Here is an 18,931-nt window from a genome sequence, read left to right on the forward strand (position 1 = left end):
TGTCGGTGTCTGAATTTGCAGAGCAGCGTCAGGTCACAATCGTGAATCACGAATAAAAACAGAGTCAAATTGGGCAAGAGACGAGAGAGTTGAGTAATTCGTGATTCGCAGGACGAGCAAACGCTCGAGCTAACTCGTGACTGAAGCGAGGTGGTTGCGCAGCCACAAAGCACCAAGCATTAATATTAATAACGTATTTCAAAACACCAAACGAGACGGGGAATATTTTTGAGTAAGTTAGTTCGTGATTCGTTCAAAGGATCATCGCTGCCGTATTCGCACTCGCAATTCGCAACTCAACTGCTTGCGGGGTTACAGAAATCGATCCTTCAGCCCAGCTTTTAGCATCATGCAGCGCTACAGTTGGCAGCCCACAGCAGCTTTGTTCCTTGTCCGCTCCGCTCTTGTGCTGTGCTTCGAGGATCATGTTGGCGGTTTAGCTTTTGTGAGAGGCTTGAGCGGATCTACACTCGTCTGACAAAGCGCCAACTCGTCCCTGAACAGACAACAGCGTAATGTACTGTACTGTATTGTGCTGTACTCTGCAGTCCACAAGACTTCCCCGCACGATCCCCTTCGCCATCATCGGCGCCCTGGACCTGTAGCTCCCATCACGCCTTCTACCATCCACCCGCAACGATCATCTTCCCTCTCTCCCTCGGTACCCCTTGTTTCGTCTATACCCTGCCTCAACAGCTATCTCCACCTGTGGCTGGAATCATTCCCCTCACCAAGTCGGAACACAGCCAGTTGATTGCACCACCTCTTTATTCTTTGTCGGCTTCAACCATCTTTGCCGTACTCCATCCATTTGCCCTCTCGCAGCGACACGTCTCGCACACTTTCTTCAACTTGGCCCTTTTTCAAGTGTCTTGGCAGCGTCGTTTGACAGAGCAGGGCAGAGCAGAATCGTACGCCCCATACCCCCGAGCCTTGCTCCCTTTCTCGACACAAAGATGCTCTCATCAACATCGTCTTCACCAAGAGTAGCTGTGCTTCTGATCGCAGCCGCATTGCTTGTCCTTGCAACTTGCACTGAGGCCCAAGTTGCCAGTGCATTCGAGGGCACAAGTTTCCCGCTCTCGTCGTTTGCCGTCAGCCAAACCTTCACGCCCGTCACCACATTTGCATCTGCCACTGGCGGCAACCCAACCGTCATTGGCGGCCCTGGTCCATCACCCGCCACAGCCTCGTACCAATTCACCTACACTGTACCCACTCAAACCGTCCCTGCCGTCTTCCCCTCCCAAGTGTATCAAAGCTTGGCTTCCAGTGGTGGCTACAACACCGCCCCCGATGCAAAGAACCTCGGACCGGACCCCAAAAATCTTCAGTTTGCAAACACGGCAGCAGACCACTTCAACTACGCCGCTGCCAAGGCCGTCTTTGTCACGCTTGCAACCGCTGCTCTCGTCGTGGTGATGCTCTGAAATGCAATGTTTCCAGTTCACAAGACTGTCTCTACTCGGCCTTCGTACGTCTATATCTTCTCTTTCGACACACTTTCACCTCGTCATCATTCTCGTACCATCGCTTCAGGTCTTCCTGCTGCCGTGCTTTCGCAGCTTCTCCCTTCTTTGGGCTCTATGAAACACTTGTATAATTCCTTCCTTCCTTTTCTTTTCGAGTACAATTTCCTACGGTTAACTTTCTCATGTCCTGAGCCCACAGATCGTGGTGGAAAAAAAAAAGTTTGCGAACAGTGGTGTGTTGTGGTGGTACTAATACAAATGCCTCCTACTGTCGTGCGCGGAATGGAATCGACGTTGATGCTTCTACTCTCTGCAATTTAGCAGCCATGTGCGTCGAGGTTGGGTCGTCTTTTGATGCCTCCACCTTTGTCCATCCTATGGCTTGCCTGCTTGGTTCGCTGATGTAGGATCCACCTGGCTCGTTCCGCCAGGCGCATTGCTGCTACTCGCTGCTGGTGGTGCGTTGCCTCTGAACCTCTTGCGCATGTCGAGCTGTTGTTCCCAAAGAGTCAGTACCATATATGTCAGCTGCTTGCCCTAGAGCCACATCTTGGAGCGACAACACATACCATACCACGTCGACACTCGACAAACGACTTGTACAGATGTTGACATTCGACCGGCAGCTCCGCCATATGTGAGGTAATGCATTCTTGTGCCGAGTTCCCCTGTTTCAAGTAGCAATCGGTCTTGAGCACGCAGTCGGTGAGATCGGTACGAATGTGCTGACACTGTGGCAGAGAACAGGTACGGAGGAAAGCAGAGCGTGAGCTGCGAACGCGCGCTCGAATCAAAGCTGTAAAGTCTCGGACGTCACTTACTGAGCCAACCATCTTTCCAAGCGAGTCTGTTCTACACAAGTCCAGGCTGAGTGGGGTTCCAAGCGATCGGTACGATGATGGACAGGTCAATAAGAATGATGGTAAACACACATGCTTCACATTCGTGATTGATGCGCAACACCTCTATCTCGGGTGTCGGAAGTCACAGTCCAGCCACAGAGACTGTGACTGTAGCGTGGAGTTGAAAAAGTCACAAGTGGAGATGGAGATACAATCGTAAATAAGAAGCTGCCGCTCACAATCACCTCGAACATGCGTCAAACTTGCCATCATTCTTCAACATAGAAAACAGACCACAAAAGAGCCTAAGGCAGATCCTCAAGTGACAAGCTCTGGCACAAAGGTGGATTCTTAGTACGCCTCAACCAGGCAAAAGTCTACGCAATGTGTGTCTCGGTATTGCTTCGAGGGACGACCATGGGCTCGCACCGCATCACGACAGCAATCGCCTGCGAATCGCCATCTCCGCTCTGTAGCTACGCTCGTCGAAATTATCACTAAAGACATGTGGCAGTGCACTGAAGAAAATGATGATGAAGACCAACGACCCGCCCAGCAAGCCAGACGCAATGATGCGATGCTTTGGCGTCGCAAACATCTTGAGCTTGGGTACGGTTGGGTCATGTCGTGTGATATTACGGTGCGCTCGGTCGCCTGGATTGGTAGTGTTGAGCAAAGGCGGGTAGCTTGTGTTGAAGTCATCCAAGAAAATGTGCTGCATCGACTTATCCGCGCGGATCATCGGATAGTCCTGATGCGAGGTGCCTGCAATCACATCAAATGTCTGGCTCCGAGGAAATCCTCCTAGGCGTCCCAGAGCGAGTATAAACTGCGACCCACGGTCCAGGTGACTGCCTCCCTGCATCCTGGCCTGGCAATGCGTATCACCAGGCCCCGTATCTGCCAGTCCCACTGCATAGTGCACTTTGCGCGATCGGAAGCGCTCGACAATGGCTTCTTTGCTTGCGCTCACGTCTCTGCGGGCATATCCAACCACGCTGGTGGCGTTGCCGATCCCATAGCCCCAACTGTCCCAGCCTGTACACGTGTCGTTCTGATACGGTCGTTGATCATCGAGCCATGCCCACGAACCTGGATTGCCCACCCAAAACCGCATGTTGGTATCATACGCTTTGGTCTTCTTCAACACGGCGTACCGCATCACCGCCTGTCCACCCATCGAATGTCCGCCAACAACAACCTGCTTGATAGATGCAAACTCGCCCGATGTGAAGATCCAATCTGTGATGTTGTCCAGCACGTGGTATGAACTCAGGTTTGCCTTTGGTTGGTCGTTACGCACCTTGTGTCCCGACTGCCATTGCGAGCCATGCCAGTAGAGCTCGCCATCGTGGACCGCTCCAGCATCCTTGTCGTCCGAGTTGAGAAAGATTGGGCCGATGATCATGACCTGGTCCGCCGAGATACCATAGCTTGAGTTGGATGCCGCCACCGCGAGCGCATTTCGGAAGAGGTTGGCGTACTTCCACGAGTCGCGCGGCTTACCAGGCATGGTAATGACGGCTCGTTGAATGCGGCTATTGTCACCTCCAGGCTGGTAGTTTTTCGAGATGTACATCGGCATGATCAGGTTTGGTAGTACATGCCATGTGCGGTTGAGGGTGAAGCCTTCCAACTCCGGTACCGCTTTCCAGCCTATCTTACCTTCTGCAAACGGCACGTTGTCAGTATTAGGAGTAGGTACAAACGGTACCTGGGAAAGCCAAGGTGGATTCGACGAGTCGCCATCATCCTTAACGATGAGCCAGTCGGGATTTGGTTGCGAGCTGTTGTTGGGAACGTACTGCATCTGTTGAATGGCAGTCGCCGCCTTGAGAGGATCCTGCTCTTCCGCTATGTACATATACTGCTCTTGGCGTTTGTGAAGCTGACTACGATGCTTATGACCGATATCAGTTCGGAGGCTAGCAAACGCCAGCAACGGAATGCCCAACCAGAGCGCGAGCATCACTGTTGACGTGCGATATCTCAGTATCTGCATCTTTACTGCTGCTGTCTAAGGTGATAGGAAGACGAGGGCTGTTCTGGTTGAGCAAGTTTGCCGGAACCACTTTATAGTAATAAGAAGCCGGACAGGGTTCGAGTCGGGGTCACGGTCCATGTCACTACAGTCCCTTTTGGGTCTCGAGCCCACAAGGGGAGATCCGAAATGAAACGTTGCTGAACACGCTCACTCTGCACGACAGTAGAAGGTTCGCAAGGATAGGGTTAATGAAACCCCCTCTTGAGCCCACACCGCTCCGGCCCAGTCACCTAGTCGTTTCTTCTTCTCCTTGGTTTCCGTCCCGTACGCATCATCAAGGGAGTCTTTCACTTTCACAGAGTGTCCGTGCATCTCTAAACAAACAAGATCTCAGCACCAAAGTTTATCTGGCTTCAAGCGTCAGAAGGTTGATAGTCAACTCTGTAGCAAGCTCTAAATCGAGGCCATGCCGATTTTGAGTTTATCTGGTTGCGGCGCTTGGGAAACAAAATTGTCGCCACAGATCATCTAGCTGATCTCTTCGACCAGGACTGCGCTTACAGTACATTACCGTGCACAACTGTGCACCGTAGAATGGATTGTTAAGAGAAGCTTCACACCCTCTCCTTCCGGTTTCTACCAGCGAGCGGAAATTCCAAGTGAGCCGCAAGTTGATTCGATTGTTGAGATCTCGACCCTGTACAGCTTTCGGACGGTCGGAAGTTGCACAAGAAAATCATGTTGCTCGCCGAGATCATGACCATCTTATCGAGCGACTCACTTGGACGAAAGTGTGGCATCCAGCACCTACTCTGAAAGGTGTCAGTCTTGCTGACTAAATTAATCGCCTGGTCCCGAATCATCTCAAGCACGAAGAGAATGCTGAAAATCAGGACGACCTTCCCTGAACGTTCCTCCAAGTCGCTTGCCTATCTCCTCGACAGACTCGTCTCTGACGCCTTGTGCAAGCACCCTGTTCTTCTCTCTGACCTCGACAAGACCAAGCCCGAACCAGTCTCGCAGCCTTGTTCTCGTATGTACTGTTCTGCGATGACAGCACGAAGACAACTTTGTACCTGACCACATTGCCAAGGCTGTCACCTACCAAGGGCATGCCGGATACGAGCAGCGCTGTTGAGAGGCGGTATCTGATTGCCTTCATCCTTGCTACCGACCTAGACTTGGATGGACGTATGTACTTCAGAAAACCCATGGATGTCTTGTCTTAAAGGAGGCCAGAAAGGTTCGAGCCAGGGTCACAGTTGATGTCTCGTCATGCCCTTGTGGGTCTTGCACTCACCGGGGTAGCTCCAAAACGAAGCGATGCTGTATACATGCCAACTTTGTGGAGAAGCTTCGCAATGAGCGGTTGATGAGATCGCATCTTAAGCGCATACTTCTCCGTCCCGATTGCAATGTAAGCCCCCTCCTCTCCTTGAAACTTCCACTCCATACACAGTTACGAGGGGAGCTTTCTCAATCTGATCTCGTACTCAGGTGATTCATTCAAGCGTTGCAGTCTCGGAAGCAAGCCCTTCTCTGTCGGCAAGAAACCGGCTTGCTTCCTTGCTTTCACCAGCCAGCAGGCAAGTGCACCATGATAGCGCGATAAAGGTTCACCTGAGATTGATGGTGCAAGAAGGCGAGGAGCCAAAGCTTCATGTCGGCGCAAAGATAGAGGATGGAAAGTGAGACATCTGTCTGAGGAGCCTGTATAGAATGAGACTGTGGCTGTAGTTGAGCAGAGCAACGGACCTCGAGCGAACACTACTCCTTGTGGTTCGAGATTGGGTCGCTTTTGGCACTTTGATCATCGACGTTGTTGTCGCAGGCGACTTTGCGCCTTGAAACTGAATTTATGCGGGTGTGCTACATTCGATGTGCGTTGCCACATCAGAGACGTACAACGAGACTCAGACGCAGGCTGACTCTGCAGTGTTGGGCAGAGAAGCGTGCGTCAAGGACTATCAGAGCACGGCAGCAGGTAGCAACCACCCTATAAGGGCTGAATCGGCTTGCGTCAGGCTCCCAAGCCACGGTGTAAACAGCCTTCCTAAAAGGCGCGTCCACGGTCCGTAATTAGAAATGGTGATTGCTAGCATCGAAATTCGCCGTTGAGTCACAATTTGTCGGCTCGCAGCTCGGTCACACACACAAAGCCATGCACGACGGCGTATTTTGGTCGGGAGAATCACGAATCGAACTCTTTTTTTCCGGCACTCACAACTGACGCCAGAAGAACATGATTTACATTCACGATTCATTCACGATTGTGCCTGATTGATTACTTAAAAGGCGCAACATGCATAGCCCGCTCAAGCTACTGTACATAAGCAAATTCAACTTGGCTCAAGCTTGGCAGCCAGATTCACGACTATTTGAGTCAGAATCTGACTGCCAAGACCCTTGCTCGCTATCTCTTCCACAGCCTCTTCCGAGATGCCGTCTGCTGTCAGCCATTCACGATTCTGGCCGAGACGCCCAAAGCCAGGCCGTGTCAAGGTGTGGTGAGGAATCTTATTACTCTTCCCTTACCATCTACCACCCACGTCTTTCTTGGCTATCCATCTTTTTGCTCTGCCTCCAGTAGTTTGCGATCACGATGACAATCTTGCCGTTTCGATAGAAGACTTCCCTCTCCTCATAGACCACACGACATAGACCGACGTTACACAGCGTAGTGACGCTTCAGGATGCCGGCACGTTGTGCCTTGTGCGTGACGGCGCTCTCGGCAATCCTGCTCTTGTCTAGCGCTGTCCTGGCGGGTAACTACACTCTCCGAGAAGAGATCACCGGACGTCAATTTCTAGACCGCTTCTGGTTTTGGTCGCACAGCGATCCCACACATGGTACGGTCGAATATGTGGACGAATTCACCGCGGTTGCCAAAGGCTTGGCGACCATCAACTCGGACGGCCGATTCATGATTCGCGCCGACAACACCAGTGTCTTACCACCAGGCAAAGGCCGGCAGAGCGTGCGTCTGCACAGCAAGCGATTGATGAGCGATGGCGTGCTTGTGGCCAAGTTCACCCACATGCCGCAAGGTTGTGGCACCTGGCCAGCTTTTTGGACCTGTACCAACGAACGATGGCCGGCTGGAGGAGAGATCGACATTGTCGAAGGGGCTAATGACCAGGGCCCACGCAATCTCGCCAGCTTGCACACGTTGTACGGCTGTCACATCCCAGCTGGTTATCGATCGGATCAGTCCGGCTTCACCTCTGAATCCGACTGCTCATATCAACCAGGCTGTTCTGCATCCTTCACTGCCAACTCGTCGTTTGGGCCCAACTTTAATCAGAACGGTGGCGGCTACTTTGCTCTTCGTCGTGAAACACGCCCCGGCGATCCAGGCATCGGAGTGTACTTTTGGCCCATCTCGACAGCTCCTTCCGCAATGCCTGCTGTTGTAGCTGCCATCGCCAACGGCGAATCAGCTCCCAAGTATGTTGTCACCAACAGCAATGCAACTGGCAATGACCGCTCCGAACTCAACAAGTGGGGTCAACCGTCGGCTTTTTTCGCCAACACCGCCAATGCGTCAGCAACCCCGGAAGCCTTGGCCACTGGCGCCGGATCTGTCTGTCAAATGCAGAACTACTTTGACGAGCACGAGATTATCATCAACCTCTCGCTGTGCGGCGACTGGGCTGGCGAAACCTTTGCACTCAGTGGTTGTGCAGCGCAGTACAACAATGTCTCTTGTGACAATTTCGTGCGCAATTACCCCGGGGCGTTCACAGACGCCAGATGGGAGATCGACTACATGCGAGTCTATGACAACGCTTCTGCTGCCACTGGACCACCTGCACGATCCCTGTTGTTGACATTAATGTTGGCATTGATATGTTACTCTGTTTTCATGTAGCACACGAGATGCCTGGTAGATCTTCCAAATCAACTCGGACTCCAAATAGATGCGATACAGTAGATTGATATCACATTAGATTGATATCACATATGGCAGGTAAGCTAGTTTGTGGGCCCCCAAATCGAGGGTATAATGGAAGATGCAAAATATCGTGAATTGAACTCAAGTCTCAAAACGACGACAGAAACGCAGGCCTCAATAAGGACAGGAAAATAGAAAAAAGGAGAACTGCAGCACCTAGGATTCCCGCGTGGTCCCCCACCGCAGTACTGACTAGGCGACGACTTGCTTGACTGCGCAGATCGAACGGGATGCGGTATTTTCAAGTCTCTATGGCCGCAGATGATTCATTCAGTTGATAGAGGGATTAATAGAGAGATTGATCCATGACAGCTGCGTGACCCTACGCTCCGCTGTTGGAATGTGCGGGCCAGACATAAAGCCGACATTAAGAAAACATGTCCTAACAAGCTGGTACATTTTTCCGCGTACTTTTCAAGGTTGTCATCGGCTGAAAACGGCCGAAATTTCGCAAGCTCCGCAACGCTGACAGGAAACAAGCAGAGCCGCTGAATCTTTGCTGCTTCTTCCCACGTCTCTGAACCGAGATCTGCCTTCATTGCGGTCCCTCACGGCCAAGGTATTGCTGTGTGTAACAACTACACTCGAGGTTTTGAATCGAAGCGCCCTCTGAAATACAGGTTTTGACTGGTTACTGTGTGTCAGTTGGCCAGATTTTTATGCAGGGGCGGATAAAAGTTTCGTTGGGGAATATTTTTGGCCACTCTATGACTCGTGACTCAGTCCGGTGAGGTAACCTAAGCCATAGGCGAATTATAAATATGATCGGCTAACCTTGACAGATGCTGGAGTGCATCATACAGTACGTCGCAAAGCCGATTTTCCGGCTACTGTTACCGGCATGCCTGTACTGTCTTGCATTCAGCCCAACAGATCGCCACTCGGCTGCTTGCGATTTGCACTTACCGTCGGTCGAAAAAAAACTTTGGTGCTTTTACAGCGCCTGGAATCTCTGCGTCTCCCTCGCAACTCTTTCTAAAGGTCTCTTGATGATGCATGGGCGACCATTGCCGAGACTAAGTTGGCTTCTGCGAGCAGATATCACGATCACTTCCGATGTAGCTGTGAGGCAGCGATGTGAGCACCAGATGGCGATTGGACAATGCTAGGCGGCCAATTGCAAGACCTGAGGTGCCACTCGTGACTTGTTTGGCCAGTCACCTTGTTTGTGCTTGTGATCCATGCCGCAGTATCACATGTTGCAGCGAGCAGAGACTTTCAATTTGTCATACTTCGTCGAGAACTCGATTCAACCTCCCTCCCTTCTTCTACACCGATCATTCTCCGTCAGACCTCGATCATGCCCTGCTTCTGTTGCACTACTTGGTTGTCCAGTTCCTAGTCAGAAACTGCTTTTCGTCTGACAAGACAAAGTCACCATTTCCGTTCTTTCCGAGATCAACTCACAGAAACTCCAACATCGACCTCTTTCACCCCTTGGCCGTTTTGCGAATCACTACAGCGTTGCACCCCACCTCTTTACCTCGGACACGCTGGGCGTTTCATCATGCCATTGGACGAACCCGACAAGCCACATTCAGCTGCAACACCTGAGGCTTCCACATCTTTCTCTTCTTCGCGATCAATACCGTCGCCGATCAACAGCCAGCATCATTCGCCAGATCGACGCAATGGCTCCATCTCTGATAATCAGACCGCCGTCGCAACACCAATGAACATCTCAGAGGCACCCACGCGCAACAACTCGCTCGATTTTTCCATGGCGCATAACAGACTTGAAGAGTTGCATGACCAAGTCGACAAAGGTGACCCGACCGCCATTGCCGAATATGAGAAGCTCGCTCATCTTCACCAGCTGCCCCCGCACGGGCATGCCAAGTTTCATCAGCATCGCCATCATCTCCACAAGTTTGACAAGGCTCACCAGACCGATCAAGACAGTGTCGCACAGGACAGCACCGCACTGGAAGAAGGGCTGGTCTCAAAATCCGACAGAACAGTGGAGAAGCAGGAGGACGATCAGGAGACACTACCCTCGGTAATGTTGACGGAGGACGAGGATCCGACCCACTGGAGCATCCGTCGAAAGTGGACTGTCACAGCCCTTGTCTCGTGTCTCTACTTCAATTCCACCATCACCTCGTCGGTTGGAACGGGTGCCACTGCTCAATACATCGCGCAGTTCGGCATCTCTCAAGAGGTGGCAGCATTGGTCCTTTCCATCTACATGGTCGGTTTCTGTATAGGCCCACCGCTTTGGGCTCCGCTTTCTGAGCTTTACGGTCGCCGTATCGTCAACTACATTTCTGTTCCAGGCTACTTCTTCTTCAACATTGGATGCGCTCTCGCACCCAACATCCAGACTTTGCTTGTCTGCCGTTTTTTGGTTGGTCTCTTTGCCGCTGCGCCACAATCCAATTCTGGCGGAACGATCTCTGATATTTGGCTGCCAAAAGTTCGACTTTGGCCCATGTTCACCTACTCCTTGTCCGCCTTCATGGGTCCGACACTCGGTCCGTTGGTCGGAGGCTTTCTTGCGGGTGACGATGTCGAATCAGAGCGATGGAGGTGGATCTACTGGATGCTTTGCCTTCTTTCAGCGGTCTCGATGGCGCTCGTTGTAGCCATACAGTCGGAATCTTACGCTCCGGTGCTCCTCAATCGAAAAGCGCGTCGCCTTCGTGCCGAAACCGGTCGCAACGACATCTTGGCACCAGGAGAGACACTGAAGGAAGATGGAACGTTGGCGCCTATCTCGTGGTCAGAACTCATTCGTGTACACGTGGGACGACCCTTCCACATGCTGTTCACCGAGGCTCCTTTGATGTACGCCACTCTGTGGACCTCTTTCTGCTACGCCATCATCTTTCTCTTCTTCGAGGCATACCCCGTGGTGTTTTCGGGTACCTACGGCTTCAATGCGGGCGAAGTTGGTTTGGCTTTTTTAGCCATCGGTCTAGGTATTGGCCTTTCAGCTCCGATCGTGGGCTGGTTCAACGGGCGCTCGATCAAGGCTCGCATCGCTGCCGGCGACAAACCCGTTCCTGAGTCGCGACTGCCTCAAGTCGCTCTCTCGGCTCCACTGTTTGCCATCGGCTTCTTCTGGTTTGGCTGGACCGCTCGCGCATCGATTAACTGGATTGTGCCAATCCTTGCTGGCATTCCTATCGGTATTTCACTCATGCTCGCATTCAATTCTCTGGCGACGTATGCTGCAGAGTGTTATCACATTTACACGGCATCTGCGTTGGCAGCAATGGCATTCTCACGATGTCTTTTTGCCATCTTTGTACCGCTCTTCGGAAGACAAATGTTCGACCATTTGGGCACGGGATGGGCTTCAAGCTTGCTGGGCTTTGTATCGATTGCCGCGATTCCAGTGCCGTTCGTCTTTCTCAAATATGGAATGGCGATTCGACAGAGGAGCAAGATGTGCATCAATGCTTGATGGATCTCATGCCACGATCGTCGTTGCTACGTAATTTGTATTTTATACCTGACTTTTTCACATCTGCAGTTCCACCACCGAACATCGTGTTTGCGTATAGTGTTTGGAGCCGATCTCAAGATTGAATGGGTCACGCGCAGAGTGCAACGCAAAGATGAGTGGGATGAGATGTATTGAAACAGACAAAGAACGAAGCTTTGCACGATCGATTAAGAGACGTGAGAGAAACATAGTGTTTTCCCTAAATTCAGAGACAGAGGCGAAACGAAAGAGGGTATAGAAACAAGTGGATGCGGGTTACGCACCGGCACGACGGCCGAGGTTGCCGGAGGTGGCACGCCAGAAAGCCTTGGAGGCGATGATGCCCCAGTACTCGAAAGTGTAAGTGAAGCAAACACAGAAGAGGGTAAGGAGGATATAGCTGGTGACAAAGACGACCATGATGGTGGCAAAGTAGTCGACTCGGTTGACGAGCATTGTGACGCACAGCCAGGAGCCCCATGTCCAGAAGATGATGCCGTGGAGCAAGAAGTAGGCCATCGAGTGTTTGCCGAGGAAGGACCAGATGCGCAGACGGAAAATCTGCCGGAATGCGGCCGAGTGATCGGCGAGGATGAAGATGCTCATTACGAAAAACCACGCCGCAGTACGTGGACGCTGGTACTTGTATCCGGTGTCGTTGTTCCACTGGTTGGGCCTGCTGTTGTAAAAGTTGGGGTGGACACCGATGTCCCAGACGTCAAAGTTCTCAGCGGGCGCACCGGGAATGTAAGTGAGCCATTGCTGAACACAGCATCCGAGGAAAAATATCCACGGAACCACCTTGCCCTTGAGTGCAAACTTCTGACGGTAGCGTTCCGGGATACGCAGCAGCTTGGCGTAGCCCTTGGGCAGAAGCGGAAAGCCCAGCTCTCCCCATTTGCGATACTTGAGGTTGATGTCAAGATCCGCAACCACAAGACCGGCCATGAAGAATAGATCCCACGTCTGTGCATACCATGAGAGCAGGATGCACATAAAGTAGAAAAAGAATCGCTTCCAGGTCGTCTTGATCTCGTGCGCGAAAACGGCGCAAAGCATGCACGTCCACGCACCCTGAACAATCACGGGAATTGTCCACAGCACACCGGTGGCGTAACGAGTGACTAGCGCCGGGTTGTCGGGCGGGCCAGCCCACCAAAGCGCGATAAACGAGTCCAGAAAGTCGAGCGCGTTGTCGAAGTTCTGGTAGTACGACCAAGTGGACCACGTCAACGAATTCATCCGAGCCACCCACTTGTAGGCGCCAACGTCGATCATCATGTAGTTTGCCAGACACGCACCCGCAGCAGGGATCACGAGACGCGGCATACGACGAACCGAGTTGTCGGCGAGCGACTGAAGACCACCCTTGACCAGATAGCGCGAACCCATGGTACGTGAAGGCAGCAAGAAGAAGATACCCAGCACCAAACCAGCGTTGATGACAATCGGCCCGAAAATGACTCGGATCCAGTACTCGAACTCGTAGTAGTGGTGCGGGCCAGAGAAGTTAGCCATCGAGTTCCAGAACATGAGGATAAAGTGTCCAAGCGAAACAAAAAGACACGCGAATCCACGCATCCCGTCCAAATAGTCGATACGAGCGTCACCAGCAGCCGTCTTGAGACCATCGCCAGAAATGAAGAAGAAGTTGTAGACGCGCTGGTAGATGACGGTAATAAACGAGTGTCCGTTGGGCGCCGGGTGCACCACCATCGATTGACGACGAGCGGCGTTCTTGTCACCCATCGCGGGCTGAGCGAGCTGACCGACGACCTGATCGACAGCTACACTCTTACGTTTGTTCCACTGAATGATCTTGGGCTCGTTGTCCCAGTTGATGTTGATCGAAGACGAGTAACCATGGCTAGCACCAACATTGTTGTCGTTTCCGCCACCAGTACCACTGTAGTTGAGCAACGAAGCGGCTGAATTGGCCCCGAAATGCGAACCAACCGAACCAGTGTATCTGGGAGCAATGTAGGGAAGACTCGCGTTGCTACTGCTGTCTCGGAGGTAACGCTGAGTGCGAGAAGTGTCGTGCGAGTGGCTAGGCATCTGGATGTCAGACTGGTACGAGTCGAGGCTGCTCAGCTCGTTACGCCGAGGAGGATAGCTGCTGCCGCGGTCGGCGGCCTCAGCATCCATGTTATCTTGGTAGTGAACGAAGCGAGGGCTGCTGCCAACCTTGTTTCCAGTGCCAGTACTGTACGGGATGCCACTGTGCATGCGGCTCACCGTCTGCTGACCGAAACTCGAGTTCTCCCGAGGGAAGGTGGGACGGTTGACCAGCTGGAATTGGTTGGACGAAGCAACAGGGATGCGGTTAATGCTACTGGCCCGGCTGTTAGAGCGAGGAGGTGAGCTGCTGCCGGCGAGGCCCTCAGTATGGAGCGTCTCGATCTTGTCGAGACTGTCGGTGCTCGAGGAAGGCTTCATATCGGAGGCGTCGTTGAAGTGAGGCAATCCAGGCTGGTTCGCATCTCGGTCTTCCTTGTAATTAGCGCTGCGGAGAACGTCGACCGAGTCCCAGAAGCGAGCATCGTCCTCGTCAATGTCACTCTCGTCATCGGAGCCCCAATCATCCATGAGCTCGGGAACGGCCCAGATCTGCTTGTAAGGCTTCTCGAAGTCGGCAGCTGCCCTGGATTGGGGCAAGTCGGTGCGTTCGTCAATATCGTGGTACTGCTCGAGCGCAGTCTGCTTCTTCTCTTCCTGGAGGGCGAGCTTAGCAGCCTTGCGCTTCTTCTCGGTGTCCTTAATTTTACGAATGTAAAGACCGTGAACGACGGTCACTACAAGGAGGGACAAGAAACAGATCTCGATGATGGCAGCCCACATGGGAACTCGGAACTTGCCCTTCTTGGGCTTGTACTGCTTTACAGCCACCAGATCGAAGGGTGTGCTGGCTCGGAGCGTGTGGTCTTCGGTGCTGCAGACCGCTTTAGCTGAAGCGGCAGCAGCACCGCACTGCGATACGAATTGATTATGACGCTCGATGAGAGAAGAGTTGAAGAAGAAGCGGGTGTACATGACACGTGCAACGTTGGGTTCGTAAATGGGGGGACCCTGGGACGACGAAGGCTCGCCGTTGGACCATGCCTCAAGCGAGACAGGCGCCGGAGTTGACGGTAGGTTGATAGTGTTCTGACCCTTGATGACCTGGTAGAAGTTGACTGACTGGTTCTCGGCGTTGTTCCTGTACTGGATCACGGTTGAGTTGAGCCACTCCATTCGATGCTCGAGGAAAGCAGTCGCGTTAGTCTGAGTAAAGTTCTGAAAGTAGGTAAGATTCGTCTTGAGCGGGTCGTCGTTCCATCGAGCAGCGGAATAACCCCAACCGAGGGTCGAGTTGTACATGTAGTCGTGCGTGAGAATGTCGACGTGCATGCGCTCCGAGTTGTTGAATGCGATCGAGAACTTGAAGCCTGATCCATATCCGTGGTCAAGCCAAGGTACCTTTTTGATGAAAGGAGGTTTAATGCTGGCACGAAATGATCCGTACAGGATATCGCGCCGTCTTGTGACGAGGCTCGAGCCATTAACAATGTGTTTTACCTGGTCAGCACGTGAAACTTCCATAGCAAGACCCTCGGTGCGGTTGTCAATGTAGGTGTTATTGTAGCTGACTGCACTGAGGTATGTAGCGCCAAACGAGTCCTCGTACTTGTTGATGTGGTCACCAACTGCAGACCAGGTCTGTTGGCCGTCACCCGAGTCACCGGCGCTCATAGCACCGTCGACTCGGGGAGAAACGGCCGGGTTCATGACAATGTCGTCCAGACCGGACTCGTTGAAATAGCTGAACGAGGCATCGGTCCAGAGATGGTTGGTTACTGGATCCAAGTAACCGCATTCGCAGTCTGCCTTGACGCGAGTAGACAAGGCCAAGACGGCCGCTGTCAAAAGTGCGAGTGCTTTGACCATCGTGCAGAGTTGTAAATGAGGGAAAGTGAAGAGAGCGGAGGAAAACCGAGTATAGTGCAGCTAGACGGCTAACAGGAGTCGAAATTAGCTGAGGCTGATGGGAAAGAATGTGCCTGATGCTGCCAGTGCAAGGAGCGACGGGAAGGGTAGCGGCGTGCAGGCCTTTGACTGTGCGAAGCCTAAGCTTGCTGTGCGCTCAGCTTTACAAGCTGGAGCAATGAGATGAACTTCCTTGAGATAGGAGAGTGCCGAGCGAATGAATGTGAGGGGCAATGTGAACGTGTTGGAAAGAACAGGCCGAGCCTATAAGGGGTTGCCGCGCAAACGGCTCATGGTGACAGCTCTTCGCAGCACAGATAGGCAGCAGGCGTGAGTCCACATGGAGGGTAGGGCCAACTGAAGATAGCACGGGATCCTCTGACACGCTAAGATCGACAGAGACAGCGCGAAAACGGAAGCAGAAGAGAGGCCGCTTACGAACAGTGATAGTGAGTAGCGTTACCTGTCTGAACATGATATAAGACAATTGTCATAAGCTGGGCTAGAAGCTGACTGGGGTTGACGCAGCATGGCGGTGTCGCACATGGCGGTAGGTAATGGTGAGACATTTGCAGAAGAACAACCGCTGAAGGCTGTCGATGTTTGACAGGCCGAAGATATAGAGCACAGACGATTTGCGAAGTAATCCGCAAGCGGACACTCACGACTACACTCATCAGTTGAGTGAAAAAAGAAAAAAGAAAAAAGAAAATGGGAATGCTAAAACATAAAATTAAAATAGATAATTTTGCTAAGTTATGACTTCTCGTGACAAGTCAGAGACGCTGTAAGAGACCACACGCAGAGACCGTCCCGAAGCTGTCGGCTGTTCGTTATACAGGCACATCTTTCACTGAGTACATGGCTGTCCTGAAGAAGAATGATGCAAGCGCTTGTCGAATGATCTGCATGCACGCGGCGCCCTAGTGATCCAGACTTGAACCGAGATTCTGGACGCCATTTTCTTGATGCGATAAAAAATACACTCTTTTCGGCGTAGAATATCTGAGCGGTTCGAGGCCTGGGAACACGGGCGCCCTCTGATCAAAGAGAGGGCGGAAAGTTAAGTTAGCAAGAAAGGGGGGAAGTCGGATGCATGCAGACCAGTAAAACATGGCGGAAAGCGGAGTTTGAGTTTGTACGAGGGCGTCGCTATCACGAACAAGTTAATGTGTAATCAGATGCAGACGAGGCGGCTGTAGCCTTACTGGAAAGACAGCTGGACTCGTGACTTGATACCATTCGTGATTTTGAGCTCCGTCCAAATTTTGATCTCCCTCTCGCAGCTCAGGGCGCTGTGGAAAATCAATTTGGCAATCACAACCTAACGTAAGAAATCACGAATATCACCAAATGGCTATTATTGCGTAGTGCCAAAAAATAATAGAAACGCGCAGCTTTTGATAAACATACAAAGAGATTACATCATGGAAGAAATGAATGAACGCTGGAAGTGGCAATGCTTATAGACGATTGATCGAACACATCAAAAAGTCTTTGGGATGAGGCTGAACACTTTGCAGCCAAGTGTCCAAGACTGTGCCACATTTCGGATACGACTGCGTGGTACGCGGTGGAGGATCGTGCGGTGCAAAATTACTGAACAAATAGGTAGTTTTTCCATACACCGGACAAAGCCCAATCACGAATGAGGGTTATGCGGGAGTCAATAATCGAAGATACAGGCGGGAATCACGAATAGACGAGTCATTTGAAGAAAAGGGGCAAGGTGCTGTACGGTTAAAGCCGCCCCTTCTGAGTCATGAAACATGGTAGAGCAGGAGGATCCGAGCGACGTCTGGGGTGATAAGCCGTGCTGCCTTGCATTGTTGTCCAAAGTGGGTTTCTCAGAATAGGCTAGATGGGGAAGTGGTGGAGTGGGGGACGGTTGTGTACTGGACGACAACGTTGCGTCACCCGCAGGGAAGCGCGCTCTCAGGTACGTAGTCACCGCTATAGCGAACTTTGGTTCGTTTAGAATCGGTTTGAAGGATGTGATGTGCTGGTAGCGGGTCAGGTGGCCAGCCTGGCGGAGAAACTCCTCAAGCCGCCTTCGACGAAGTGCAAGGCTGTGGCAGAGGAGGAGATGGAGACGGATCTCCTGGCTCCCACAGATATCACACTTGTCGGCTTTACCTGGGACCTTGCGCGCCTTGAAGTATGAATTTGTACCCGCGTGATCGGTTCTGATTTGGGCCAGCATGGACACCTGGCCCCGCTGAAGATGTTTGTATAATTTGGCGGTTTCTCCAGCTTGTAGTGTATTGGCAGCCCTAAGCTCGAACCGCGGGGGGGATGATTCCCAAGCCTGTGCATGTGTGCTTTTAGGGATGTATGCGAGCCGCAATCACGAATTGTTTATTATACACAGTCGTGAGTTATAGACCATCCAAACCAGAGATGTTGCGATCTCTTGCCCCTTTCCCCTTTTTTGTTTTTAATATTTAAATGTAGTGTCTCACTTTTGCGCCACTAGCTTGTCGGAGAAAGCCGTCGGAGAAGCAATCAAGAGTGTCTGATACATGTTCCACAGCTTTGAAGTCTTGGCCCTCTCTTCTGCAGCCACGAGCCTCGTTTGACATCAAGCAGGTCCGGTTTAGCATTCGGGCTCCGCATTGCAGCTGTCTCGCGTGTGAGATGATAAACATGAATTTCCGACCACAAAAGTCATTCACGATTTGGATATAGTATCACATACAAACAGCCCTTTGCTTACTCCCAACATGTGCTCGTCGCGCAACTGAACGAAAGGTCGGAAGCTGAATGGGAAGGTCGCGGGCAGCTACGTCTGCCAACATGGAGTCCAAGTCACTCTGCAGTATGGTGACGAGGAGAAAGGTCGATGAAGCGGAGCTCCTGGTCATGAAGCAAAAACAAACCGAAAATAAAATAGTTATGTAACAACAGAAGGGAGACCACGTACGATGGCGTGGGATTCAAACATGGTAGCTTCAACTTTGTTGCGTCTAAGGAAGATCAAGCGATGAACCAAGTTAATGCCGAATCACGAATGAGAAATGCGGTGCTTGCAGCCAGGTTTCGCTTCCAGAACCGCCTCGCTGACCCTCGTGCCTACCGTCAAGCCGCATACGGGTGTGTGCTTGCTCAACCTTGCCACTCTGTGACTCTTCTAACTTTCCTCGTTCAGAAATGATTTTTTTTTTAAAATAACGTCCGCTTTCATTGCTGTCTTTGACTGCCGCTCATGACACCTATGGCGATCCATCCATGATCGCTTAACCGCCTCTAGATGTGTGTTTCGGGTCGTGGAGGCCGAGCCC

General features: G+C 52.0%; 7 protein-coding genes and 1 non-coding gene across 8 annotated transcripts; 3 read left to right on the forward strand and 5 right to left on the reverse strand.

Annotated features, from left to right (window-relative positions):
• Positions 1 to 956: 956 nt before the first annotated feature.
• Positions 957 to 1,430, forward strand: UMAG_10268 (uncharacterized protein; the record flags this gene model as incomplete). The annotated part of the gene is made up of 1 exon (XM_011389663.1): positions 957 to 1,430. The coding sequence occupies one exon, from the start codon at positions 957 to 959 to the stop codon at positions 1,428 to 1,430; it is 474 nt and encodes a 157-aa protein (XP_011387965.1).
• A 417-nt stretch (positions 1,431 to 1,847) lies between these two features.
• UMAG_01896 (uncharacterized protein) lies at positions 1,848 to 2,305 on the reverse strand (the record flags this gene model as incomplete). The annotated part of the gene is made up of 3 exons (XM_011389526.1): positions 1,848 to 1,964; positions 2,042 to 2,203; positions 2,294 to 2,305. 3 exons carry the CDS (start codon positions 2,303 to 2,305, stop codon positions 1,848 to 1,850), a joined length of 291 nt encoding a protein of 96 aa, XP_011387828.1.
• Positions 2,306 to 2,747: 442 nt separating this feature from the next.
• On the reverse strand, positions 2,748 to 4,316 carry UMAG_01897 (uncharacterized protein; the record flags this gene model as incomplete). The annotated part of the gene is made up of 1 exon (XM_011389527.1): positions 2,748 to 4,316. The coding sequence occupies one exon, from the start codon at positions 4,314 to 4,316 to the stop codon at positions 2,748 to 2,750; it is 1,569 nt and encodes a 522-aa protein (XP_011387829.1).
• Positions 4,317 to 6,991: 2,675 nt separating this feature from the next.
• Positions 6,992 to 8,170, forward strand: UMAG_01898 (uncharacterized protein; the record flags this gene model as incomplete). The annotated part of the gene is made up of 1 exon (XM_011389528.1): positions 6,992 to 8,170. The coding sequence occupies one exon, from the start codon at positions 6,992 to 6,994 to the stop codon at positions 8,168 to 8,170; it is 1,179 nt and encodes a 392-aa protein (XP_011387830.1).
• A 228-nt stretch (positions 8,171 to 8,398) lies between these two features.
• Positions 8,399 to 8,513, reverse strand: UMAG_16211. Its single transcript, XR_897724.1, has one exon. It is a non-coding gene; the product is annotated as a 5S ribosomal RNA (ribosomal RNA).
• Positions 8,514 to 8,520: 7 nt separating this feature from the next.
• Positions 8,521 to 8,793, reverse strand: UMAG_10269 (uncharacterized protein; the record flags this gene model as incomplete). Its single annotated transcript, XM_011389664.1, has 1 exon — positions 8,521 to 8,793. One exon carries the CDS (start codon positions 8,791 to 8,793, stop codon positions 8,521 to 8,523), a length of 273 nt encoding a protein of 90 aa, XP_011387966.1.
• A 968-nt stretch (positions 8,794 to 9,761) lies between these two features.
• On the forward strand, positions 9,762 to 11,663 carry UMAG_01899 (uncharacterized protein; the record flags this gene model as incomplete). Its single annotated transcript, XM_011389529.1, has 1 exon — positions 9,762 to 11,663. One exon carries the CDS (start codon positions 9,762 to 9,764, stop codon positions 11,661 to 11,663), a length of 1,902 nt encoding a protein of 633 aa, XP_011387831.1.
• Positions 11,664 to 11,960: 297 nt separating this feature from the next.
• On the reverse strand, positions 11,961 to 15,611 carry UMAG_01900 (uncharacterized protein; the record flags this gene model as incomplete). The annotated part of the gene is made up of 1 exon (XM_011389530.1): positions 11,961 to 15,611. The coding sequence occupies one exon, from the start codon at positions 15,609 to 15,611 to the stop codon at positions 11,961 to 11,963; it is 3,651 nt and encodes a 1,216-aa protein (XP_011387832.1).
• Between the last annotated feature and the right edge of the window lie 3,320 nt (positions 15,612 to 18,931).

The sequence above is a fragment of the Mycosarcoma maydis genome, chromosome 3 (assembly GCF_000328475.2).
Source record: "Mycosarcoma maydis chromosome 3, whole genome shotgun sequence".
NCBI classification, from domain to species: Eukaryota; Fungi; Basidiomycota; class Ustilaginomycetes; order Ustilaginales; genus Mycosarcoma; species Mycosarcoma maydis.